The sequence below is a fragment of the Aristolochia californica genome, unplaced genomic scaffold (assembly GCF_029961685.1).
Source record: "Aristolochia californica isolate CCGP_79_NKW_82.1479 unplaced genomic scaffold, dmAriCali1.0.hap1 SCAF_16, whole genome shotgun sequence".
In the NCBI taxonomy this organism is placed as follows: domain Eukaryota; kingdom Viridiplantae; phylum Streptophyta; class Magnoliopsida; order Piperales; family Aristolochiaceae; genus Aristolochia; species Aristolochia californica.
This window is the reverse complement of record NW_027181837.1, coordinates 6,480,971-6,508,670: the sequence shown is the minus strand read 5'-3', so window position 1 is coordinate 6,508,670 and position 27,700 is coordinate 6,480,971. Positions and strand designations below refer to the sequence as shown.

Below are 27,700 nucleotides of genomic sequence, written 5' to 3'. Positions count from 1 at the left end.
CTATGACGGAGGTGGCGGCGACGGAAACAAAGGCAAAGGCAAACGAGGGGGAAGAAATCGAGCGGCGGCCACAGAATCAACGGTGACAGAAAGGCAAAAGGCGACCGGTGAGGTAGCTATCGACGACGATAGAGGCGGCCACAACAGCGGAAGGGAGGGGCTCGGCGGTGACGAGGGGAGGAAGACTTTTTCCCCCCTCGCTCTCGCTCCTACTTCGCTCGGCGCTCTTGGTCCCAAATCCCCCGATTCCCGTGACGCTCGTTAAATTAACGAGTCGGTTCAGGAGCTTTCGAGCCGAACCTTGATTCGGTCGAACTCAGCTCGTTAATTTAAACGAGTCGATCCTGGATCTCGAACTCGGCTCAAAATCTAGGTATACCAAATCGAACCAAGCCGAATTCGAGCCACTCACGAGCCAGCTCAGTTGGAAGCTACCCCTAGGGGCAAGGAGGGATAACTGAGCAGAGTCATTTCCCGTCATTGAGTTAAATAGAGAAAAGTTGGGCAGTATGATGTGGTTGTTTACAAAATTTCACTCGCAAGTGCCAAATTTATTATATTGGTTAGCTCAAAGAAAGAATATCAAAGGGAAGGCACCTCTTTGGAGATGTTCTAGTCGTCTATGATTTTAACATAAGCGAAACTGTTTCACAAAATTCAGATGCCCACAGTCCACACTGATTCAGAATGACGATTAACTCTTCTGGAAACTGTTCGACCCTTCTCTGATAAAAAAACGGAGAACAATTAGGCTCTCTCATACGAGCGAGTTGTGCCGAGTTGAAGAAAGAATGTGAGTCGGACGAATCAAAGTTCTGCCTGCACCTTTAGCTAGGACTGAGTTTCCAAGAAGATTGTTGTCGGACAAAGGGTTTAGGGTTTTTGGTGGCTATTCAGACTGAAACCTGAGATTCTCCTCCAGTGTCGCCACTAAATTAAAAGAAGTGTAGCAAGAGGTAGAGGTGGGAAAATCTCCTAATTGCAACTTCTTAGCTAGCAATAGCACTCCCGGCGGTGTTGACAGATGGAACTACAGTCATTAGCCTGCTGTATAAGTCTTCAACCAAGTTTCTCTTTGAAGAACAGAGTAAGGGTTTCGGACTTCTCTTCTCCTCTTCACATTGGTACAAACGACAAATCATTCGTTAGTAAAATACTTTGTTTCATCAGTTATTATTATTCACTACAAATCACTAAGTAAGAAGAGGGAAAATAAAGATGTTAAACGAAGAGTAGAAGCTTCTGATTGAGTTTATTTGAAAACATTCTAATTTTCTATTCATTTAGGCAGATGAAGAAGTGGAGAGAATAAAATTGGACGACGGTGTGAAATTTTGCAACCATTGTTCAGTGTATAAACATTTCAGTTAAAGAACTTTTGTTTTCCATTTCGTTTTTTTTTTTTCATAGTATGAATCCTCATTGAATTATGAAATCCTTATTGCATTATGAAATGATAGGTTTGCAGTACCAGCTATTGTTGAGAATAAAATAGGACAAGGATGTGAAATTTTGCATCTTATTGAATTATGAAATCTTTATTGCATTATGAAATGATAGGTTTGCTGTACCAGCTATTTTTGAGAATAAAATAGGACGAGGATGTGAAATTTTGCAACCATTGTTCAGTGTATAAACATTCAAGTGAAAGAACTTTTATTTCCCATTTCGTTTTTTTTTTATCTCATATGAATCCTTATTGAATTATGAAATCCTTATTGCATTATGAGATGATAGGTTTGCAGTACCAGCTATTGTTGAGAATAAAATAGAACGAGGATGTAAACTTTTGCATCTTATTGAATTATGAAATCTTTATTGCATTATGAAATGATAGGTTTGAAGTACCAGCTATTTTTGAGAATAAAATAGAATGTGGACGTGAAATTTTGCAACCATTGAAATGTATAAACATTTCAGTGAAAGAATTTTTGTTTTCCACTTTTTATTTTTTATTTTTTATCACAGTTTGAATCCTTATTGAATTATGAAATCTTTATTACATTATGAAATGATAAGTTTGCAGTACCAGCTATTTTTGAGAATAAAATAGGATGAGGATGTGAAATTTTGCAACCATTGTGTGAAGTTGGGCTGCTGCCTCTGTTATTCTTATCTTTTGAAGTATCTGGCTCTTCGGATTCATATTCCAATCTCTCCGCCATCTTGTGCCATTTCTGGACGTCGTTGCTGTCCCGAGCTCTGTTTGGCGCCGCGGAGAAGAAGATACACTGTTGCAAAATTAATGTTTCCTAAGTTAGGAAACTGGGTTTAATCGAGCGCTGGTTTTGACTGCAACCCAGAACGGGCCGAATTAACTGAGGTGTTGCCTCTCTTGCATGCTGTCTTTCAGTTCTATTTCCAGAAACTTTCTTTAAATTGAATGAGATTTCTTGCAATGATTCTGACATACGCTCAGCTTCAGCGCTTGGTTTCTCAGGTTTCTCTATTCTGAGTATATTTACAGCAGAGGTTATCTTCTCTGCTCGGTAAGTCTTCTCGGTCTGCCTCTCTTTTCCTTCTCTTGTACCAGATTTGCAGGCTAACCATGAAGTAATCGAAAAGAAAGGAGACGAGGGAGATTTGAAACAGATAGATTGTTTGATCACCTGTAATGTTGCAGCAGATTTTTAGGTTCTGGAATCCAGAACTTTACCTGGATGTATGTTGCTGCCTTTTTTATCTTCCATAATTGCAGAGCTTGTTCTCTTCTTTGTTTTCTTTTGAGACATAAGTGCAGCAGTAGAGATCAAGAGAGTATCTTCTTCTTCCTGCAGTAGAAGCTGGTTTCTTCTCGGTTATTTTCCTCTGGTTTGCTGTGGCCGTTAAGCAGCAGAGTAAGAGAGTTTCAATTTAAATTCTCTTAGCTTCAGGAATTCAGAATCTGTCACCTTCTTTGATAAGAGAAGCAGCTGCTGCCTTCTCCTCTCCCTAGAATTCCAGCACGTTGATGGTGACTGTGCACGTTTCTGAAACTCCTCTAACACTTGGTGCTTTCATTGATGACTGTTGTTTTAATTGAAATATACACTTGGTGCTGAGATATATTTGGTGACGTTGTTGCTTTTGATGATTTTATCTAACTGGTGAATTAGCATGATATGAATCCATCTACGTGTCTCTGCTGTTCTGCTGCCTACTATGTGTGTCCATTGGAGACTCCATCATGTTGCTGATTATTCAACAAAGTTCCAACAGTTGGAACTAATTACTTGTGGTTTATTTTATCCAGCTGGTGAATCAGCAGTAGGTCACGTTGCTAATCACGAATTGAATATGTTATGGGCATCCCTTGCTAATACTTCACGTTATCAATATCTTTGGTATCTGTAATCATGAATTGAATACGTTATGGGCCTGTCTTGCTATAGTCCAGTGTATTGCTTTGCAGCAGCAATTTCAAGCAGAAATTTCTTTAAAATCTGGTCTTTGGTTATCTCAAGCAGCTGTTGATTTCTCTTGTGATATCATTGGCTGCTAATCAATTGAATTAATATGGCTAGCTCTCTGGTTCTAGCTCTCAGTATGATGTTTTGGCTCAGTATGTGTTTATGTTCTAGCTCTCTTGAGTTCTCTTTGGATTTAGCTGATGCCATTGGTTAAGTCCTTGCACTGTTGAAGGGAAGATGCAAGCCTTGTAACTCGATTGGAGTTCTTGATTACAGTAGAAGAGTATTATCATTCTGCTAGCAGTTAGACATATTACCTTCTTTTGAGAAGTCCTTTCAGTACCTCTCGAATCCTGCAGCACTCGGTTCAACTTATTATTGGCAGGCTATTACTCGGATCGAGCATATTACTTGGTGCACAACCTATTGTTACTTGTTTGTCAAGGATGGGCTCACTGCAAGTTATCTTATGTGTCCTTATTACTCTTAAGGAATTTCATTATTTATGGGTTATCCGCTGCTATATATCTGCATATTTGGTATATTTTATTTGGGTGTTGGCTCATTTCCACTACTACTATTGTGTATCTTTGATTGAGACATTATTTCTGAAGAAGAACTCCTTGGGTTCATTATTTGCTGACTGTTGTCAGCATTGGTTTGTCTGATGCAAAATTTGAATTTCTTAGAAAAATAATGCACATGGTGGCCTCAACATCTTATCTTCCTCTTTACCCATTACCCTTTGGCAATCTTTCTCCTACCATCCTTTATTTGACTCTCACTTACCCTTATTGGCCGGCTCTTTTAAAGCATTGCTTTGGTTGGTCCCTTTTATTCATATGGGTGTTTAAGTCCATTGAGACTTTTATTGGTACCCGTGGGTCTTTATTGCCATCTTGTGAATGATAGATATTACCCACTTTAGTGATTATTTTCATTATCTTTGTTCGAAATCCTTTGAATTTGGTTTTGACTTATGTTTTATCACCCTTTTCTACCCTGTGAGAGTTTGTACTTAGTGTCGTACTTATCCTTGGGACACCGTGATGGAGGAGTTTATTACTACATCTATGTTATTTGGTTAAAGTGGGATCACTGCCATTACCTCCCAACTTGAGGGGGAGTGTTGGAATATATGATGTAATTAGGATGATACTAATGTAAGTAGTTTAAATTTTTTGTCTCTTCTTCACTCTTATTAGGGTGAAGGGTGTACTTATAATATTGGTAGTTTTGATACCTGTAAATATATCTTATGGGGGAGGGTTTGACTAAGTCCAAAAACCCTAATTTCCTCCTCTCTTGGATGTGTATCATATCCTGTCTTTCTCTTCTCTCTTCTTCCCTTCTTCCTTCTCTCTTTTGCCTAAAGTTATTATCTATGGAATCCTGAAAATTAACACATTGTTCAGTGTATAAACTTTTCAGTGAAAGAACTTTTATTTTCCTTTTCATTTTTTTTATATCTTATATGAATCCTTATTGAAAATTTCCATTTCGTTTTTTTTTTATCTTTTATTAATCATTATTTAATTATGAAATCCTTATTGCATTATGAAATGATAGGTTTGCAGTACCAGCTATTGTTGAGAACAAAATAGGACGAGGATGTGTAAAATTTTGCAACCATTGTTCAGTGTGTAAACATTTCAGTGAAAGAACTTTTGTTTTCCATTTCATTTTTTTTTAATCATAGTATGAATCCTTATTGAATTATGAAATCCTTATTGCATTATGAAATGATACAGTACCAGCTATTGTTTAGAATAAAATATAACGAGGATGTGAAATTTCGCAACCATTGTTCAGTGTATAAACATTTGAGTGAAAGAACTTTTGTTTTCCATTTTTTTTTATCATAGTATGAATCCTTATTGAATCAGGAAATCCTTATTACATTATGAAATGATACAGTACCAGCTATTGTTTAGAATAAAATAGGACGAGGATGTGAAATTTTGCAATCATTGTTCAGTGTATAAACATTTGATTGAAAGAACTTTTGTTTTCCATTTTTTTTATCATAGTATGAATTCTTATTGTATTATGAAATGAAGGTTTGCAATACTAGCTGTGGTTGAGGATAAAATAGGACGGGTGTGTGAAATTTTGCAACCATTTTTCAGTGTACAAAGATTTCAGTGAAAGAACTTTTGTTTTCCATTTGTTTTTTTTTTTTTTTATCGTAGTATGAATCCTTATTGAGTTATGAAATCCTTATTGCATTATGAAATGATAGGTTTGCAGTACCAGCTATTGTTGGAGCAAAATGGGGCAGAGCTTCACAAGAGAACTTCAGAATTCTGGACCTGGTCATTCTGTAAGATGTAAGGATTTTGTCTCTTGTTTATTGTCTGCAACAACGTATGTTTACCTTGAGAAGGTGCTACATGCATATTCTCCTCAAAAGCTTAACCTTCTGTTTGGGAGCTTTACACTAATCTGAAAAGTCAGTTGATTGATAGATTGATATATTATCCCTTCGGAAAGAATTTTTGGAAAGTCTAGTGATGGTGGTATCTTAAATCACTATGTTAGCTTACTCTGTTAAGTTCCCACTTTTCTCACTAATTTCTCAGCCTTGCCACTTCAATATGTCATTGACAAATGACACACTTGTTGTAATTTCTTTTGCAGGGAATCGGCCGATTCTTCAGTTTGTTTGTCCACCCAGGAGAAGGAATGTGGTCTTCTATTTACCCAATTCGAATGTGGAAAGTATCTCTGGTGCAACTGTTTCCAGTGAAGGTGAAATATTAAAAGAGGCATCAGTAGACTCTCCTCACGAGATTAATACTAGTTTAGCTGCTGGTGGCAAGGGTTTATTCAGTAGGGAATCCTTCCGAGGCAAGTCAGGCATTGTTTCTTTTAGTGGATTGACAAATGAGCTTCTAGAAGAAAGGAAATTAGTTTCATCACCTTTCAAGGATGGTACAGGTTCATTATTGTGGATTGTGGGCCCAATTGCTCTGATATCTTCTTTAGTACTTCCACAGTTTATCCTTAACAATGCTGTCGATGCAATTGTAAAGGATACTATCCTCGCAGGTAGCTGTTTGGATACCTTCTTCCCCAAATGTTTTCAAACTCGTGATGATGCTTTAGTAATTTTATTTTTGCTTTAGACTTGAGTTCTGATGCCTGGGGTATACATATTGTAAACTGAGAGAAAAAGAAAGATTAGAGAGAGGGGAAAAGAGAAGAAAGAGAATAAGAGGGGAGAAAGAGACTGCGATAATGTCAGTCTCATTAGGGTGTGTCTGGACAACCCCTAATCTTCTTATTAAACAGCTTGAGTGGATTACAAATGAAAGGACCATATTGCCCTTATGACACACACACCACTTACAGCCATAAAACAGTAATAAAAAATGATAACAATTACAACACTGGACTTCCCAACTTAACATCTTGCTAACTAGAATATTAAGACACAATAATATCCTAGTACAATTACCAGCCCCTGAACTCTTAACACATGATTCAGAATGTTCTCTAGGGCTTGGATATGTCATGACTTTCACTAGTTATGTGTAATAGAATTGCACCTGTCTTGAAGATTCGATAAATGTCTAAATTGGAAATGTTTCTAATTTGGGGTTCAGATTTAACTTTGATTTAACCTTCATTTGGATAGGAATCAGAAATGCTATTTGTATCTCTTGGGGTATTAGCGCTAGAAGCTTAGAGCTAATTGCAACAATTTCATCAAGCACATTCCTTGGCCTCCAAGGGGGAGGGCATAGTTCTGAAAGCCAACTAATGACTATGGAAGAGTCACCTTGTATAATCACCAGGTCTGCATAGTGCTAAAAATACCGATCAACTCCAGTTAATAATTCCATCAGTTCTGCCAGGCCAGTGTTGTCTTGAGAGCTCCTGGCAAAGTTGAGTTTGAGCTATTTTTCTAGAGTGGAGCCTCAGCTACTAGAGTGGTAATTCTCTGATCACAGTAGTGTGCAAATAAACTCCAATTCCTTTGAATTACAGAGCTAGGAAAAGGGGTGAGGATCCCAAGTGCATGTGCACAGGAGAGTATAGAATGAATGATCCTCTCAATGACTACCCTCACTGGCTTTTACAAACCATTGAGGGTCCGAGTGTTGGTTCCTTCCATGCTTCCATGGGACAGCAGTTAAGGCAACCCTCCAAAGATCCTTGGCCAATTTTGAAAATTGAGCCAAGTAGTGCAACTGAACTAGGAAAACTGATGCTGTCTGCAACTAAAAGATAAACTGTTGAGGCCTCTTGCTAGGCCCTTGTAGCCTTTTTGCCCTTTCCAATAAAATTTGGGCTTCAAAAAGAAAAAAAAAATGATTCTTTAGCCAAATTTGCTCAACTGAACTAGGAAGATGCTGTAGCCATTAAGTTGAATTTATCTTTTACATTACTTTCAAATTTATAGGTACTTCTGTTTGAAAAGAGAGAAAATTCTCCTCTGGCTTGGTACTGCTTTGTTTCTTTCACTTAGTTATTAACGATGGGCTCTGGGTACATATATGTTGTGGCTCATTGATGGCCCCATTGGTTGTTATTTCTTCTTCATGGTTCCAATAATAACATCAATGGTCAGACTGCTGGCAGGGGATAAGCCCTTCTCCCTTGCTTTCCCAGGACTCTTTGGCCACTACAGGAACCAGCAGGTTTCAGTATGTAACTCCAAAGTAGTTGAGCCTAATGTGGGCCGGAATCTGAATTTCATGAGAAATCTAATGACCTAGAAGCAGCCGAGTCAGCCAGCCTTCTGAAATTGCAAGACTCCCACTATGTTTCAGACGAGGGACTGGATGAAATAATCTGGACTTCATATGCAACTGGACAGTTTTCAGTAGCCTCATTCTATACATGCTATCAGAGCTCCTCCCCATCTATCAGCCCTTCGGGTGCCAGCCTAGTTTGGAAACTTGTTGCTCCTCAAAGGGTCCTCAAATTCCTATGGACAGCCGCCCATGAGAAGATTCTCACTTGTGATGAGCTGTCTAAAAGAGAGCAGATGATTGTGAACTCTCCATTTGTAAGTTGTGTGGTGATGTTGAAGAGAGCAGCAACCACATCTTGCTTCATTGCAAGTTCAGAAAATCAGTTTGGAACACTATCTTCCTGAAATTTGACATGCCTATATGTATGCGCTAGCACTTTCAACCAACTACCACAGCAATGGCACTCTTGTCCATTACCATACTATAGGAAAGCCTTATGGAAAGCATCTATAGCAGCAATACCCTGGCACATATGGATAGAAAGGAATAGCAGAACTTTCAAAGGCAAGAGGATCTCACTTGGGGTGTTATTGAGAGAGCAATACATAGTATCCTTCTATGGGCAGACAGCTTGCATGGCCTACCCCAATTTCCGTCCTCGGTCGTTAGGAAATTTTGGAGAAAAGTGATGCTTTTCAGCGCTCACAAGCCCCCACCCATCTTGGCTTAAATTAAATATCGGTGGCTCCTCTTTTGGCAACCCAGGCCCTGCTGGGTTGGATGGGGTTTTTGGAGCTCCTTGGTCTAGTTCTTTTAGACTTTTCTGGGCCAGCTTTAAGCCTTCTACTTGGGACTACGATTGTTCAGGCAAAGCTTCGGGGGGTATCTCATGGTGGAAGGTGACTCAGCCTTAGTTATTGGCTGGGCAAGCAAAAAGTCCCTTCTCCATGGAGCCTTAGGCAGTTGTTTGATGAGATCTCTGATCTCACCTCGGGACTGGCATATTGCCTGGAACAAGGAGCCCAGATCAGCAAATTCAGCTGTTGATCTTCTAGCAAAAGCTGGTGTAACCAAAGCCTCCCTGGCCTCTGGGCCTTCTCTTGATCTTTAGATTGGACTTTGGCTGTATTATATTTTATGTTATACTAATATGTACTCTTTTAAGTTTTCACTGCTTTACTAATAAATGCTATTCACCACTTTAAAAAAAAAAAAGAATAAAACTATTTGCTATTCCAATATTTCATTAGCTTTGTGAAGGAAAGCAGATTGAAGACTGTAAAAGCAGACCTAATTTTTTGAGTTGAATCTTACTGGATATGGGAGAATCACAAGGGAAGGGGGATACTTGAGTGAGATTTTCTTACGAAAGAACAGGAGAAGCAAAGAAAAAAAAGATTTTTATGGATGGAAAGATAGTTTAACATAAAAAAGAAGCTTGGATGATAAAATGAGTTGGAACTTTTTCTTCTTGAATTTATGAATTTCATTAACGACTAATGAATGTAAGCATATGAAGCAATGCAGAGGCAAGCCTCAAGCCTGAGAGGGAGGGGAAGAGATTCCCCAAACACTAGAGAGTGAAAGGAAACCCCATCATTTGCAAGCCTACCTGCTACACAATTTGTAGCTTGTGCCATACAATATGTAGAGCTGTACAATGTTGACTAATTTCTTCATATATGTGCTAAAAAGCCTCCAAGGAGGAGGAGCATGCTTTACAAGCCACTTGATTAAAGTGCTGAATCTCCATCTACTATCAGTGGACCGGTGAATTACTGTGAATATAGCTCGACTCCTGTCAGAAATGTCCTCAATTCTGCTGTACCTAATTGCGTAAGCTGTGTTACCTGTTTGAGAGGGTGCACTAGGGTGTTGTAGGACATGTAATTTAATAAGATTGTGATGGGCCTCATGCTGGATGAGATGATGCCTACTCTACGCATGTGCCAACAAGACTTGGTGTAATACACCAAAGTCCTCTTAATATGAACCTTGTATTTGAAGGATATAATTATACTAAAGAACTTTAGTGCTTGGAACTGTATATCTTCCATTTACCTTTTTTTAATTCCATGCAGTTATTAATTATTGTGTAGTTTCTCTTGCTGGTAAGGAACTAATCTGTCTTGACTACGGAAACATTTGCAGAGACCATTACATCGTTGTCTTCGGAGGTGATATTTTATATTGGGCTCGCCACGTTCCTCTTTATCACTGATCATGTGCAAAAGCCATACCTTGAGTTCAGTTCCAAGAGATGGGGCCTCATCACAGGACTTAGAGGGTACTTGTCTTCTGCTTTCCTAACAATGGGGTTAAAAGTAATGGCTCCCCTTTTCGCTGTTTTTGTTGTCTGGCCAGTGATTGGCTTACCAGCCTCAGTCTCGGTAGCACCCTTCCTGTTAGGATGTGGTGCTCAATATGTGATGGAAACAAAGCTGGACAAGCGTAATTCTTCATGCTGGCCCCTAGTTCCAATAATTTTTGAGGTACGTAGTATAGTTTAACATTCAGAACTTGTTCCTTTGAGAGATACTGAGAAACGAATCTAATGGTCTCAATTAATTAATTTGTCAGGTTTACAGACTGTACCAACTGAGCAAAGCTACAAATTTCATTGAGACGTTACTGTTAGAAATGAAGGGGATGCCGAAGACACATGCATTATTTGAAAGAAGTCAAGCTCTGGTTTCCATGGTAGCTGTTTTCCAAGTTCTTGGGCTTGTTTGCTTGTGGTCTTTGGTTACTTTTCTTCTCAGGCTGTTCCCTTCTAGGCCTGTAGCTGAAAGGTACTGATTTTGCCCACCTCTTACTGTGTAGTTACTCTCAGAAACAGAAGAGCAATATAATTGTGATGGAAATTTGGGTTTCAATAGCTATGAACCAGTGAATTCATGGAGATGCAATCACACTAAACCAACTAGATTGGGTTACAGAAAACTAAGAATAAAAGGATACTGTATAGCAGAAGCCGCTGAGCACGGATTATGGATTCAGTTCTGGTTTCCATTTACTAATAGGCCACAAATTAATATAAAAATCGGTAGTAAGGCACTAAAGAGGAATTTGAACAAATCAATTTACGTTGTCCCAGTGGCAGTGAAACGGCAATGAAGAAGCAAAGATTGTTGTTAATCCACACGATTTTTTTCCGTTTCCTTGAAACAATCATCTGTTTTCGAATCAGAATAATATTGGCCACCCGGATTCGAACGTGAGGCAACTATGACATACGAAGTCTCTCGTAAACATAGAAAAGAAGAATAAGACAAATGCATGGAAATCAAGCAATCTGGTCAATCCATCTTGGTTAAATTATTTTTATGTTCCCAACCTTTAATTTGGTTATTCTATTACCGCCGTCAAATGGTCCATCATCCACACTGCTTAACCGAAACTCTGTAACTGAAAATGACCATCACATTCTTCTCTTGCCACAGAACTGTACGAGTAACGTCATATAAAAGAGCTTGAGAGGCTTATATGGTAAGTAATATAAAGAAGCCATCTACCTTGTCATCAAATTTCCCAAGAGGAGAACAACAGTGGCTTCTTCATCCAACACGTACATGGAGAATGATATTAGACTCCCAGATGGAGGCTGCCCAAATGGCGCTGTTCCCTTAAGAAGTGTTCTAATGCAGGATTTGCTGAGAGCTCTTCAATCACTTTAATGACAAAATAGATGTAGTTCAGTGGGAGGTGAGGTTTACAATCCCCAAAGACCCGATGCTTTTAGAAAGAAGAAGGCAATCACCCACAGGAGCCAGTCACCAAAAGTGTATCCCCCAATGGGCAGCCGCATGGATGCCAAAGTATGGATGGCAGGTCTTGTGCTTTATGAAGGCTATAGAAGTCCTGAACAGCAAGAAGGAGCTCGCGAATGCATCCACAGTTAAGAGTATTACTTGGATAAAGGATGCTATAGGGTCTGGGAGCATGGAATGAGTCACAACCCCAACTGGAGCAGAAATTTCTATTTTGGGGGCCTGGTGGGCATTCCGTGGAATGCTAGGAGTTGTTTGTAATACTTGTGTCTGGGAATCTGCAATAACAAGAATTAAATTCCAATAAATGTAAAGAGGAGAATATGCTGAAAAAGCTTCTTTTACAGATGCAATAAGAAACAGCGGAAGACATCACTAACTAATGACTCACCTATATTCTCTAATCCTCAGTAACAAATGGGAGAGTTCCATCACAATTTAGAGACTAAAGGTTAGTTTTTCAATTACATTCCTATGAAATTCAAATACCCAGCTCAACATCCAAGAGATTTGGAGTTATTGACCAACAAGCTACAACAACGATCAATTCCATATGCAATCTGCTTCGGTGTATATATATTCATCCTAAAAATACATAGAACTCAGAGCTGTTACAGAAATTATGAAAGAAGAACCCTCTAGGCCTTAGTAAAAAAGTTAACGTTCACAACCACAATGGTTTCTGACAATCTTGAACCATCTGTACAGTCAAAAGACCTCAACCACTAATTATCTCGAGATCAAACTCTTATGACCTTCATCCGGAATTGCACATTTTCCACCATTAGATCATCTGTTTTGTTGGAATATTTGTTTGTATCGACCGGGCCAGTCCTTGTATAAGATCCGTGGAGAAACTTTCCTAAAAGGTTCGAGCCTTTTAGCGCACTGGTTTCAACATGGTATCAGAGCAGGTTGGTCCCGAGTTCGAGTCCCGCTCCCACCGAATTTTGTCCTGGGTTTTTCCAGGAATTTGTCCCGGGTTTTTCCGGTGAATTTGTCCTCGGGTTTTCCCCGTGCGGGGGAGTGTTGGAATATTTGTTTGTATCGACCGGGCCAGTCCTTGTATAAGATCCGTGGGGATACTTTCCTAAAAGGTTTGAGCCTTTTAGCGCACTGGTTTCAACATGTCTCAAACTCATTGAACTACAGATATGCCAGAACAAGATTTGGCCTTCCCTTATGAACCCACCATCCACAAATAGGTCTGGATTTTAAGTGGTCAATGGGGATTTCAAAACGTGAATCAATATGTCCACTCTTTTAGAAAGAAGACTTAGATGTAAAATCACAGTAGCATAGACTAATGTTTTGCCGTTCTTCAGTGATGACTTAATTTTCCTATTAATGATAAAAGAAGCGCCACCCTCTACCCTTTTTTGCAGTCAATTCATTCTCAAAAAATCTCCCATGTTAATCATCTAGTTTACTATCAATTCTATTGATTAGAGTTCGAGTCCCGCTCCCGCTGAATTTTGTCCTGGTGTTTTCCAGGAATTTGTCCCGGGTTTTTCCGGTGAATTTGTCCTCGGGTTTTCCCCGTGCGGGGGAGTGTTGGAATATTTGTTTGTATCGACCGGGCCAGTCCTTGTATAAGATCCGTGGGGATACTTTCCTAAAAGGTTTGAGCCTTTTAGCGCACTGGTTTCAACATGTCTCAAACTCATTGAACTACAGATATGCCAGAACAAGATTTGGCCTTCCCTTATGAACCCACCATCCACAAATAGGTCTGGATTTTAAGTGGTCAATGGGGATTTCAAAACGTGAATCAATATGTCCACTCTTTTAGAAAGAAGACTTAGATGTAAAATCACAGTAGCATAGACTAATGTTTTGCCGTTCTTCAGTGATGACTTAATTTTCCTATTAATGATAAAAGAAGCGCCACCCTCTACCCTTTTTTGTAGTCGATTCATTCTCAAAAAATCTCCCATGTTAATCATCTAGTTTACTATCAATTCTATTGATTAGAGGGCAGAGTTAGCAAGAAACTGGATAACAGTATAGAAGCAGCATTATTGCCACAGGAATGCTTGAATTTCTTTTAGTCACTAGTCAACTCTTCTGGCCATTCTTGCAATAGTAAGTGATTAAAACAGGAGACAATAATAACACTTGCTTAGGGTGAGCATTATTGCTGTAAGATGCTGGAACAAAAGCTGAGAGCTGGAATTCTTTTGGCTGCAATCATGCTGCTCTCAGGATCTCAGACAAAATCTTTACAGAAACAAGGAAATGTAAGGATGGGAGATATTAGAAAAGCTACTCAAGGGTATTTTGGTCATTTAAGTATGTAGGGGGCATACTTGTAAATTTACCAAATTCACTTATTAAATAGAAGGGGGATCGAGCTCGACCCCCAAAGAGACCTCTCTCAAGAACCTCCTTTTCATCTTTCTTCTTCCTTGTTCTTTCTTCTTCAATTTCTCCCCTTTTCTCTTCTTATTTTACAATTTGACACTATGTTTATGTGTACAACAAAGAACAAAAAAGCTCTATTGCCTCTGAAGGAGTCCAAGTGTAATCCAACAAGGACTTCGTAAGAGAGGTCTATCCAACACAAATAGACTAGTGTGAACTCAGTGTAACAAGCTAGCCATGCTATGTGCTGTAAATGAAATAATTGCAGAAGCCAAAAGAAATCATAAAAGAAATAAATAAATAGCAGAGAGAGAGAGAGAGAGATTCCATCTATGAGTGGATGATATGTTTTGATCATGACTTCTAGGATCAACAACATGGTGCACTTCTCATCCTTCAGCATTGGAAAATTGACCTATAATGCGAGAATGGGAAATTGAAGTTCACCATTTGCAAGGGGAATTGCATTTTCGAGCAGAAACTTCTTAGAAAGCCTGCCCACCACATTGCCTTCTTCATTTCCATCTTTGTCTAGAAAGAAAAATGCGGGATACCCTCCACCCCAAACTCATCCAGTTCTTGTTCCCATTTTGTGTTGTCAACAATCAAGATGACAAAATTTACAGAGTCCCTGAAGACAAAAGGTTCCAAGTTTGAAAAAGATCAAACGATTAACCACCAAACTGGTCCTAACTAGAGTTTCGTCAAACCAATTAACATTAAAATAAGGTAGTCTATCAATTGGATCAATTAACACTAAACATGGCAGTCAATCAACTGCTAAATGTTCATTGACATAGTTGCTTGGACAAAGACGTGATTAGACATTTCATCATCAGAAGCCAGCCCTTATTCAGTGGCCTGTACGAGAAACATACATCTGGTATGTACATATTCTATTTGTACCATTCCAAAATAGGCTCTACTGGATACTACTCAACTAGATGCTTTAAAACTATGGCAAGTGAACATGATTTTGGACTGCAGAGATTAAATCAGTTAATAACTATGCTATCATTTAAAAAAAATAAAAAACTTCCCTACCATTTAAAATCTTTTTCTGTCAGATATGTTTCTCTTATGGGTGACTACTAGAGTTATTTTCTTTTATACAACAATTCTGAGCAGCTATGCAGAACCAGGAAGAATTAATTGAATTGCTTTTCAACTTGATACACGTCTTGAGTTAATTCTTGGCAAACTTCACACCAATCTGTATAAAATACCACAACAGTGGGCAACCCATTTGATAGAGCTTGCAATATGTTCTAAAAAAGGAATAACAATGAAATATCTAAATAGAAAATGTTGCTAAGCTAAACAGTACCGAATTTTCAAGTGCATTAATGTTAAAAATAATTCATTTCAAATTTTTGAACAATAAAGCAATTTAAAAAAAAAAACCAAAACTTCTTACAAATTTCTCCTCTTGGTCCCTTCTGGACACAAATTCCATTACAGTTTCCCAAAATAGTACCAGCTTAAGCTACATTCCAAGACAAAAATTGCACAAGCAGATCAATGATTGAAGCTGGCTTTACTTTAAAGTTAGCCCATCGGCTGAAAAAAGCTTGTAAATTCCCTTAAAACCCTTAAACACTTTAAATTTTTCTTAAATATCACTACAAATTTTCTAATAACCTGTTTCTTCTAATGCGCACAGAAAACCGCATACACCACACCAACACAACTATAATACATAAGAAACACCTATATCACTACATGACAGTGTACAGCAAAACCTACACAAAATACATCAAGGGTGGCCAGAGTAAATATCTAAAGAATTAATACTTTTCAATCCCCTCGCAAAACACCAAGTTTGCAAGTATCCAACTATCCCTCTGTTCCCTGAACATCCCTCTTTTATTGTCTCACCGACAATCAACATGCACGCACTCGAGTCACTGACACCTGTTCATAAGGCACTGCACTAGCAGTCAGGTTCCCCAATGAAACACCAAAATCTAGTATTTGTTGACAAGTAAAGCCAACCGCAGCAGCTGTAGATGTCACTGCAATACGTCTACTGATGTTTTTATTTGGCATTGCAGCAAATTCAACATTTCTGCTGGCAGTTATAACAGGACAGGGATTTTCTACCGATGTACCAGGTTCGGCCTGTAACCCATCCTAATAAAATAAAACCAGAAATTAAGCAAGCCAAGATGAAATAAAAAAATCCCAATAGCATCCATAAAACTTCTCCCAAGCTCGTGAGCTTTACGTTCAAAACCGTTTTAAGGACAGTACGAGTACAAACGAAAACAGACACGTAAGCAGAAAAACAAGCAACAAAAATAACCCCAGAAGAAAGCTCCAGACCATCTCTCTAAAAAGTCCAATCCCAACTTTTCACAAGCCAATATCACCTCCAATAAGGAAGATTAAACCATTGCATAAGAAAATAGAGAAATCAACCTCCGTAGAAGAATCAATTGGACTCGGATTCGTCTGACTGTACAATTTTCGAAAGCCGTCAACTCGCTCCTGAGACGAAAACGAAGCTTTAAAAGAAATTCTCGAACTAGGCTGTTGCACGCAAGGGAAGAAGTTGTGAAGGGCGAACGGGCCGGAAGCCTCACCAGTAGCCATGGCAATTAAGTTATTTTTCCAGCTGAATGCCGCGCCCCGCCAACCAAAACAAAATGCGTGGAAATTATTCTTACTTTGACACAAATAGTATTATCAAAAATCAAAAATTTACCGCTAAATGAGTTGACGATCCATAGAAGTAAATTCGACATGAGCATAATCAATGTTTAACGTATCTAGAAAATGGAAAAAAATTAATAATATTTTTAAAATTTTCTCTCAATTTTTTTTTTTTTAAAGATAAAAAATTTGTTAACTAAGAAATTGATTCTCTGTTTGTTTTTTTCTCGATTCTTTACTAACTAACAATATAAAATAATTTTTTCTTTTTTCTTTTACGTTGGTTCCTAACTGGCCTAAACACTGCCAGTCAAAGATTTAACAAGAGCCGTCCGATGTGCACCATTTCGTCCTTCTATAAATAACATCGAAATGCCATCATTGACGGACGCGAATTTCATTTCAAAGCATTTTTTCCGGCCAAGAAGCCGAGCGCCAGCACGCGTTGCCGCCATGGCTTCTTCTTCCGAAAATGCATCCAATGCGATGTCCTCGGCTTTGGAGCCCCAGGATCTCCAGCCCAAGGAAGTAAATTCAGGCGGGAAGGACGAAATCTCAGCTCCGGAAACGGAGAAAGAGGTCAGAGCTGTTGAAGAAGATGGCGTGGGGTCCGGTGAGAGTGGGGATGAGGGTTCTCTTCCCGGGGAAGACGATCAGCAAAAGACGCTGCATTATGCTGGGGAGCTGGTTGACAAAGGAATAGGGCTTCGAAAGGCGGGTGATTATGCCTCTGCGGTGGATTGCCTAAGTCGTGCGGTTGAAATACAGTTAGGGTTTAGTCTTTTTGGTAGTGTCTTTCTTTTTTTATTTTTTCGTTTTTACTGCAGTTCTTTTTAGGTTTCTTTATTGCTTTTGATTCTGTTTTATTATCGTTGGTTTGATTGTTACCTCGAGATAGAGATTCATGGACTGTGGTTAAAGGTTAGGCGAGTATCGGGTAACCTTTTTTCTGAACGGAGTACCTGAAATGAATAAGGATCGCATGCGGAAGATTGCTGGTGGAGCTTGTAGGATTGCATGGGGGAGCAAAGTAGCGACTCGTTGCCATTTTCGTTGTTTCTTTTCTTTAAAGAAAAAAAACAAACAAACAAACAAATGATACCTTTCACATTACCATGCATTCTTCAGGATTAGTTTTATTCGCGTTTCTAAAGTTGGCTTCAGGAATATACTAAACGTACGTAATTTCTGTACCTGTTGTACTCTCCACATGCTATTCGTTTTTTGTGCCCACCCCTGTCAACCAAATAAAAAAGGAGAACACGATTTTGTGTGTTCTGAACTTTCTTCTCATGGTTTTTCTCTTTTCTTCTTCCCGGCTGTTTGTGGTTATCATCAGTAAGATAACTATATGTCTTCTCAATATTATTCTTTTTGGCTAGTGTTGCACATTATGGTGAGCTTGCTCCAGAGTGTGTCAAAGTTTATTATGAATATGGGCGTACACTCCTTTACAAGGCTCAGGAAGAAGCTGACCCGCTGGGACATGTACCCAAGAAAGAGTCTGAAAACGGTAACGTTGAGGCAGATAGAACTTCAAATGGGGAAACAAGTGAATGTTCTGCTGCTCCTATTGCCACTGATGGTAAAGAAGACAGTACTTCTCTGAAGAGTGGGGAAAATGGTGAGGGTTCTTCAACTCCAGCCACTGATGACAAACAAGAGTGCATTTCCAGTCACGGTGTGGCAGCACCAGAAGAAGGTTTGCAACTATTTATTTTTGTGCTAAAAAAAATTATTGCTCGTTAAACCTGTGATTAGTTATGCTCTACAAATCAAAGTCGATCATTACCTTGATAGCCAACAGTTCATCTTCCCCATGAATCATCTTTGCACTGTGGCCCTTGAACAAATAAAGGAATTCTTTCAGGTGAACCGTGCTTTTAATTTGAATGCTTGAACATGCAAAATATGTGATTATTAATTTATATGAGGCGATCTAATGTTAGGTGCAGTTAAAATAGGGTTTAGCTATCGAATCACTGGTTAGATAAGATGCAACGTCATGTATTAATATATGAATATTTGTGAGGCTGTTATGTGGCTAATGATGCATAAAATCAATGAAATTTGGATTTAACTACAAAATAGTTTTTCAAATGTGAGAAGTGTCGAGTGTTACAGTTGTCAGCCGCCAGAGGTTGTTGCTGACTTGTGTATGTATAACTAATTACACGCAGTTGTTATTGCACTTCAAAGATAAATCTTTCCAAGGCCTTCTTGTGATTGCTCTTTTCTTGTGCGTGAGCAACAGGTGGTAGCAGCAAGGATGAGGGAGAAGATGAAGAGGCCACTGGAGATGAAGACTTGGAAGAAGATGATGAAGATGAATCTGATTTGGACCTTGCATGGAAATTATTGGATGTAGCTAGGGCAGTTTCTGAGAAGGCGCCAAATGATTCAATAATGAAAGTGGAGATCTTGTCAGCACTGGGGGAGGTTGCTCTGGAACGAGGTTTGTTTACTCTTGGTGTGATTCACTTTTCATTGTATAGTTATGGATGGGTATGATCATTTGATGCTGGTGCACCTATTAATTTTGCAGAGGATATTGAGACTTCTTTTAGTGATTATCAAAAAGCTCTATCTATGCTGCAACGACTGGTTGAATCTGATGATCGACACTTAGCTGAATTGTATCCCTTCACATGCATCTGGACTATACAGTTCATAGTACATGAAACTCTTTGATGAACTTTTTGTTTTCATTGTTTGTGATGGCATGAGCCTTGAAAGTGTGCTATTTGATACAAAATGATCCTTAAGCCTAGAAGACTTTTAAATCATAATCTTAAGACTGAAGACTTATTAAAAAACAGGTTTAAATTTTCTTTAATTTTATTTATCTTGCATTAAAGCTGTAGAAAGTTTAACATTGCCTATGATGGCATGAGCCTTTGGAACTGTGATATTGATACAAAATGATCCTTAAACCTAGCAAATTTAAATCATAACTTTAAGATTGAAAACTTGTTGAAAAGTAGGCTTAGATTTTCTGTAGTTTTATTTATCAAAACTGGAGAAAGTTTAACATTGCAAAACTAAAAAAGAGGAAACAAACATGTTGAAGAACAAATATGGAAGAGTCTTACATAACTCTCATAACAAGAAGTATCACAGAGTTAGAATTAATATGGTGGAGTCTAAAATGAGTCTCATGGAAGGAGGTCTCACATAATAGTTTCAGTGAAAAAGTGTTTTAGTTATGTTAATCTTCTATTTATGTTCAGTTATTTAATTATTCTAGGATTTATCTTTTAGTGTTTAACTTAGGGTGTAACTAGGACAAGGGTAGTTTAATTGTAATTGGATTATACTATTTTCTTTTTGTTATAAATAGAGGTTCATTGTATTTAAATTACAAAAAGTCAGTGAAATATTTCTTTTTTCTAAAAATTCAACAAAACAAATTATGAGGGGGAACAAAATGAATGATAGAGAGGCATTGGCTTCGTAGATGTGTCGATGCACTTCTAAGTGAGGATATGGTGTTCCATATCTTCTTCTGCTACTGAATATTTCCGTGGAACAAAATGAATCTTTCGGTGATGCTAATTGTTGCTTATTGAACTTTTGGCTCTGCATATATTCAACATTTGTCTGTTTTCCTGCGTCAGAATTAAGCTTCTAGGAATATTCTACGATTAATCTATTCATGGTTATTATGCTATGCCTTGAATTCAACTTCACTAATCTAGACGTCAACTGTTTTGCTGATGCTAAAAGTTCCTATATTTTCTCAAAATTAGTTTGCTTCTCTTCTGTGGGACTATGCCTTCAAATAATTTATAGAAATGTTAATATCTCCAGTTCAATTTCTTTTTAAATGTAAAAGGCTTCTAGAACCAAAGGGGAGGTTGTACAGTTGATGGAAATCATTTAAGTGGGAAAGTCCTAGATCAAGAGTTTCTGGTGGCTGTGTAGTTTGAATATCTTCAAGTGTTCCAAAATGGAAGCGTTACTCTAATGTTTAGGGTTTTTCTCCCTAATAGTTTTAAGAGAATGATTCTTACGTCAAGAGTTTGGACTCATACACAATGCTCCTCTGTAAGAAAATCGTTCAGCCAATCCCCTTAATCATCAATTTATAAGCCTAGAGAGCAATTGTTTTTTACTTTTTATTGCCAAGAGAGCAGTCTCTGGTTTCTTTTTTCATGTATTTATGTTGTGAATTGACTGATTAAACTGAAAAGCAGTTAGCTGAGTGGCTTTAATGGTTTTTCTTTGGAGAAAATATTTTTTGGATTCAATATGGCCGGTCGGTTTCCAACTAGGGGTTTCAGGGAGGTTTTCCTCCTTGGCCTGTTGTAGTTTTCCTTGTTTGGTGGCCCCCTTGCGCACCATCTTTGGTGTTGCCTTATATCCTTTATTTTTGTGCTCCAACAGAACCTCTGTAACTAAGAGGATTTCTGTCAATAGATTTGACATGCATTTTTGTTCTCTTGCTATGTTCATTTAAGAATTGAATTGTTATTAGAATTTCTGTTTGTTAGTTTGAAAGCTTCCTTAGACTCCAACTTTCAGAAATTTTAGAATCTGCTTGGTGCTTGAGGTGGCCTCCAGGACTGACGAAGCTCTACCATACTGTGAGAAGGCAATTTCTATATGCAGAGCCCGAGTGGAACGTCTGAAAAATGAAACAATTGACCAGTCTGGTTCCACTACAAATGCAGCTGTAAATAGTGGAGCTGCTGAGATTAATCTGGGAAATGATCAAGGTGTGGATGGATCTCCTTGGGCTTCAAAATTGAAAGAAATAGAGACACTCGCAGAACTCTTAAATGACCTGGAAAAGAAGGTGATTCATGTCCTAGATGTGTGGGTGATTACTATGCTGTTGCCTTAATGCTTGTTTGTTTATATCAATGTGTGTTTTGCAAATGCAGCATGAGGACCTGCAGCAGGCTATACAGAACCCAAAGTCGATACTATCAGAAATCATGCAAATTGTTGGTTCTAAGTCTAATAGCAACAGTGAACCTAAAGGTCCTGCGGGTGCACAAACTTCGTCAGAGGTTGGGCGTGTTCAAAGTGGTGCAGGAGTTGACTCTCCAACAGTTTCTACCGGCGCTACGAGTAGTGCTGGCGGTAGCACTGTCACTGATCTTGGTGTGGTCGGGAGAGGTATTAAGCGTGCAAATGTGAAGCCAATAAATGCGGAACCACCTCCTAAAAAGCCTCCATTGGAGTGAATCGACAGAGCGAAAGTACTTTTGCCGTGTTTCTGTAGATTTTTCTTCATCCTGCAGAGAATTTACTGTGAACAAGATGACGCCGCGATTGGATTGCCACGCAGCGTATACAGTGTCATTACTAACGAAAGATTTTTACTTGTAATTCTGTCTTATTGTGCGAGCTGTATTGTTAGGCTGTTCTCGTACTACACATTACCTTTGTTAGTGTTCATAATTGATCTAACACATCTAGTACTAATGAGATATGTGCCGGTGCAACTACGTTCACTAGATCTGCTTGACATCTGGTTAAGGTTAAAGAACAATATGCGTGGTTAATAAACAATTCGTGAAGTAATGATGACAACCAAACTCCAAAGTACAAACTGGTACATGATTTCATATCATGCCAGGGTAAGAGACGAGAGTATGATTTGTAAGCAAAAACGAAAAGCATAATGATGACAATCTGTCCTTCCCGTTAACAAACGGTCATAAACACGTTGTTGCATCACGGTGTTATCATAAGTGACTTTACCCAATAAGGCCTTCACTGTACGGTGACTTTGCAAACATCCTGATATGACCTCTCACAAACATTTTATTCCGTTTCGATAATGGAGATCATTGCGCTTCTTATGACAGGAGTCGGTCACGGTACTCATCCTCTTTTAGTTAGAAGATAATGATTAGACCCACAGCTTTATTTACAGAGTCAAAAGGTATGGATTACCTTGGGAACCAAATCTCCATTAGAATACAAAGGGAGTGGTTCAGTTGCCTTCGTAAAAATCAATTCGTCTTTTCTCCCTTTCCTTTTTCCCTCCTCCAGATTTCCGACATTCTCACCAACTCCCTTTTCGTGTTTATCCTGACGAGAGAAGTTACAGACCTGCCACATCCACTTATCACACTGTTCACTGCTCTGCCCCCTCCCCTCTCCCCTCTCGCACACCTTAAATGCGTTGCGTGGAAGCAGATAAGAAATTGATAAGGAGGGCCCGAAGCCTGTGAAAACCGAATTACAATAAAATAAACAAAAACCTCAAATTTAGATCTACAATTAAGTAATTGGAGAGAAAGAACCAGTTGGCAAGCATAGCGAAGCGTACTGTGGAGCAGAATTTTAAAAATGGGTTTCGTACTGAGCTCGCATTGACTGGGAATCACTGAGAGAGTGAGATTCTCAGGTAATGGTAATATGAGCTGCTTCATTACTCAAATTCAAGATAATTTAGGGAAATCATAAATACCTGCCTTTCATATTTTGTTTTGTTCAAACGCTGTTTGTCTGATCTGGAGGTGGGAATCGCTCGCGCGGGCTCTGCCTTTTAAGGATATTTCTTCTCTGGAGGGCACTATCTTGCCAGAAAGCGACCAAAGATTTCTATTAATCGTTTTTTGTCGAGCCACCGCTTTCTCTTTTTTGTCTGTTACAGTCTTTCAGATCTGTAGAGGGAAAGAGGGGAGGGAAAGAAAAAGTTTTTTAGCGGGAGTTTACCGACGGGCGTTGTTCGGACTCTGATGAAGAACGAATACGTCCGAACTCGGATGAGTTTGTCTTCGTTCGACTTCCATTTCTGATTCTGAATACCAGTAGCTTTCCCAGATAAGAGTAAGGATTTGTTTTTCGGAAAATGTCAACGGAGAAGCTAAGCTCTAAAGGTCAAGCATGGTAAGTATCTATCTCGAATCATGGGCTCTGGTGATTATTGGGAGCTCTACTTGTTCATGTTTTGTTGGGCATTTTGCAGGTTTTGTACGACCGGATTACCCAGCGACATTGTTATAGAGGTTGACGATATGTCTTTCCATCTGCATAAGGTAAGATGAAATTTCAGAGTACGCTTTCCTGTAACACCCTTGCAGATTTTAAGACTCGGTGTTTTTTTTTTTTTTTTTTTATCCTTTTTTCAGTTTCCTTTAATGTTCAAAAGTAGGAAGCTTCACCAGATAATCACAGAGGAAGAAGGAAGCCCTAGGAAACGAAAAGGAACTAGCACGGACGCAAAGCCCGTGCAAGAAGAAGTGGAAGAAGATGAAGAAATCGTCGAAGAACCCTGCCACATTTCGCTTCCGGAATTCCCAGGCGGCTCCGAGACCTTCGAGACAGCCGCAAAATTCTGTTATGGCGTGAAGATCGATCTCACGGCAACAAATGTTGCTCCGCTGCGCTGCGCCGGCGAGTACCTTGAAATGACGGAGGAATTCTCAGAAGACAATCTCATCTCCAAAACCGAGAGGTTCCTGTCCCAGTCCGTTCTCCGAAGCCTCAGGGACTCGATAAGAACCCTAAAATCCTGCGAAGCACTGATGCCGATGGCAGAAACCCTAGGCATTGCACACCGATGCATCGACTCGGTCGCGGCAAGGGCTTCCTCGTCCGATCCTTCGCTTTTCGGCTGGCCAGTGAGCGACAAGTTGTCCGATCCGCTGGTACGCAATCCGGTTTTACAGAACGGAATTGACACGGGCGCACGTTGCAAGAATCCAGCCGGGTCTGCCACCGACTTCTGGCTCGAAGACATGAGCCTCCTGAATCTACCACTCTACAAACGCCTCATTTCCGCCATGAAAGATCGAGATCTTAGCTCAGAAATCATCGAAGGATTTTTAATCTCATACGCCAAAAGGTCTATCCCTGGCCTCTCTTCCCGATCCAGTCGCAAACACTCCTCAAGCTCCCTCGCTTCCGAAGCCGAGCAGCGAGAGCTTCTAGAAACAGTAGTTTCCAATCTACAATTGAACAAAACTTCAGGCTCGACCTCCTCAACCAGATTTCTCTTCGGAATGCTCAAAACAGCCAACGTACTGAACGCTTCAGCGAGCTGTAAAACCGTGCTGGAGAAGAAAATCGCGTCGCAGCTGGAGCTCGCGACCTTGGACGACCTCCTGCTGCCAAGTTACTCTTACTTGATCGAGACGCTCTATAACGTGGACTGCGTGGAGAGAATTTTGGCGTATTTCTTGGAAGGATCGGATGAAAGATCGATGGCGCCAGAGACGGACCAAGCGGAAGGCGAGTCACCAGGTTTGCCGTCGGTGAATCCGGTCATCCTCGTCGGAAAACTGATTGACGGATACCTGTCGGAGATTGCGTCCGACGCGAATCTAAAGCCGGAGAAATTTTACAATCTCGCCGTCGCGCTTCCGTATCACGCCAGGCTCTTCGACGATGGACTCTACCGGGCGACCGACGTTTACCTCAAGGTTAGTATTATTAATTAGTAAAGTCTTAGCTATCTTAATTAATATTAAAATGACCAAATATGCCTTGTGTCGTCTGTCCTTTTTTTTTTTTTTTTTTACTGTAATGCCCTCATAAATGTTCTCAATGTTCAGTTTTTATTTTAAAAAATAAAATTAGGGCGTCAATTTTACTGAAAACCTTTTTATTTTAATTGGATAAAATAAAAATATTTTTTTACTCAGTTAAGCTAAGATATTATATGATTATATGATTTTATACCATTTGAAATTATTTTAAATACTAAATTTCGTGAAAGAGAGTAAAATAGTAATTTGGTTGCCTACAGGCGCATCCGTGGATTTCGGAGGAAGAACGGGAGAAGCTGTGCGGGGCAATGGACTGCCAGAAGCTGACGCTGGAAGCGTGCACTCATGCCGCGCAGAACGAGCGATTACCCTTGCGAGCGGTGGTGCAGGTGTTGTTCTTCGAGCAACTGCAGCTCCGGCACGCCATCGCCGGCTCCCTCCTCTCGGCGGATTTCGCACCCATGCCCGACTCGGTTCGGTCCTCTCGCATGGAAGGGGACATCACCCCAGCGGCAGTGGGGGTGGTGGAGGGGGACGCTTGGCGGTCGGCGATACGGGAGAACCAGGTGCTGCGGCTGGACATGGACGGCATGAGGTCGCGCGTGAACGAGCTAGAACGGGAGTGCTCAACCATGAGGAAGGCGATAGAGAAGATTGATAAGTCGTCAATGGCCGTGGCGGCCGGAGGAGGAGGATGGAGCTCGTTCACCAGAAACTTCGGGTGTAAGTTCAGGACCCAAGTCTGCGATTCGCACGATCGAACGGTGGTGGAAACTAGGAGAGCAGGAAAGCAAGGGCAACAGCAGACGCGGCTGCAAGAGGAGGAGAGCTTGTAGACTCTTCCTTTCTTTCTCTGTTATTTCTGTTGTACTATATCTTCTTTGCATTATTCATTGTTTCCTATAATTCCATGATTTCCTCCTCAGAAATATTCGGGTGTTGAATTTGATTAGTCTATTATCCAGTTTTACATACAAAAACACGACCATTGGTAAGCAAAATTGCAGAAAATGACAACCCACAAAGAATAGCAGACAAAAGCACGACCTTTTGTAAGGGAAAACTCAGAACGAATGGTTTTGATGAAAAAGAAACGTAATCTTTTTCCATTTATTTGAAATTCTGAACTGCCAGATTGCTTCAGCCTTAGTTGTTTGATGTCAGCACTGTACATTCCCGTAGGCCGCACGTTCACCACTTTAACAATATAACGGCCTAGCAATGCGTCCCCCTGAAGTTAAGAGCAACGGAATGGCGAGGGTTACGGAAATTGAAAAAATCGAGGAACCATTTTTAAGTTCTAAAAGGGGACAAAGTCATGACAGAGAAAATGTAAGGAAAGTGTACACCATTATCATTGAGAAATACGAAGGGCAATCAACCAATAGTATAACGTAAGAAATGTTTGCCGTTACAGAAACGCCATTAAGACCAATGGCCTGTGATCTAATCTTAAATGGAAATGAGTAAATGAAAGCACATGAATAACTCGGCAGAGAAGAAGACAACCATTAATGGATTACCTTGTGTAGACGCTACTCTTCTCTCTCTCTCCAGCGGTCTGTGCTATTTCAGAATCGAGGTTAAATGCTTGCTTGTTAGAAAAAATCTTAATCTTCAATCATAATCTAAGATTTTTATCAAGCTAAAATATTAGGATTCCGGATACATACTTGGATCTATTCCGAAATTTCCTCTTTCTGTTGCGGAATTACTATGACGAATAGATGAATGAATTTATGATATTCCTCAACTAAATCACCTTTATTCCTCTATGGGACCATCGTCTCTCTTCTGGATGGGGAGAAGAGAAACTATATTTGATTTAGTCTATGGGACCATAACCCCGATGTTCTATTTATATTGTTTAATTAGGATTCTTATAATTTCTTAATTAAGACAATATGGGTATCTACTTAATTGGCCCATATTCCTTCAATATATAGGCTTACCAAAATTAGACTACTTAATTTTAGCTCATATTAAATATATTTTAATAAAATATGTTGCCCAACTTAGGAAACGTGAGTTTCCTAACAATCTCCCACTTGGGTTACATATCATTCCTAAAACAATTATATCACAAATTATTTAGGCGCACGTCTGTATACTATAGAACCATCTTATATATTAATAATGGAATCACCGCGACTATCATTACAATACAGTCTTGACTAAACCATGATGATCACCATACTAATACACTCAATGACATATCTCAAATATGGATGAGTAGCATGGAAATTACATGCAATGTGATCTCGGACATGCCTATTTACAACTTGTCATTCTTTAGTCTTTAATGAGATATTTCTAAAGTCCTTAATGCAATGCGAACATTGCTCATAAAAAGAAACACAAGCAAGTTT

The 27,700-nt window shown here is 39.4% G+C and overlaps 3 protein-coding genes and 1 pseudogene across 7 annotated transcripts; 3 read left to right on the top strand and 1 right to left on the bottom strand.

The window, feature by feature from the left end:
• Positions 1–683: 683 nt before the first annotated feature.
• Positions 684–10,981, top strand: LOC137953627 (uncharacterized). Of its 5 annotated transcripts, none has more exons than XM_068801074.1 (7): positions 1,065–1,087; positions 2,126–2,323; positions 2,426–2,489; positions 5,632–5,719; positions 6,030–6,440; positions 10,244–10,584; positions 10,673–10,981. In XM_068801074.1, exons 4-7 carry the CDS (start codon positions 5,662–5,664, stop codon positions 10,889–10,891), a joined length of 1,029 nt encoding a protein of 342 aa, XP_068657175.1. In that variant the 5' UTR covers positions 1,065–1,087; positions 2,126–2,323; positions 2,426–2,489; positions 5,632–5,661; the 3' UTR covers positions 10,892–10,981. The 5 variants fall into 5 exon arrangements, with proteins under 5 accessions (XP_068657174.1, XP_068657173.1, XP_068657175.1 ...); XM_068801075.1 differs by having other exon boundaries at positions 2,420–2,489; XM_068801073.1 differs by lacking the exons at positions 2,126–2,323; positions 2,426–2,489 and having other exon boundaries at positions 684–1,087; positions 6,030–6,239; positions 6,330–6,440.
• A 428-nt stretch (positions 10,982–11,409) lies between these two features.
• Positions 11,410–16,404, bottom strand: LOC137953816 (thioredoxin-like protein HCF164, chloroplastic; annotated as a pseudogene).
• An 882-nt stretch (positions 16,405–17,286) lies between these two features.
• On the top strand, positions 17,287–22,312 carry LOC137953935 (uncharacterized). The gene is made up of 6 exons (XM_068801497.1): positions 17,287–17,648; positions 18,264–18,583; positions 19,136–19,336; positions 19,427–19,517; positions 21,406–21,679; positions 21,768–22,312. The coding sequence occupies exons 1-6, from the start codon at positions 17,335–17,337 to the stop codon at positions 22,071–22,073; spliced, it is 1,506 nt and encodes a 501-aa protein (XP_068657598.1). The 5' UTR covers positions 17,287–17,334; the 3' UTR covers positions 22,074–22,312.
• Positions 22,313–23,464: 1,152 nt separating this feature from the next.
• On the top strand, positions 23,465–26,277 carry LOC137953187 (BTB/POZ domain-containing protein At5g66560-like). Its single transcript, XM_068800447.1, has 4 exons — positions 23,465–23,730; positions 23,810–23,879; positions 23,973–25,265; positions 25,592–26,277. The coding sequence occupies exons 1-4, from the start codon at positions 23,693–23,695 to the stop codon at positions 26,165–26,167; spliced, it is 1,977 nt and encodes a 658-aa protein (XP_068656548.1). The 5' UTR covers positions 23,465–23,692; the 3' UTR covers positions 26,168–26,277.
• The last annotated feature ends 1,423 nt before the right edge of the window (positions 26,278–27,700 follow it).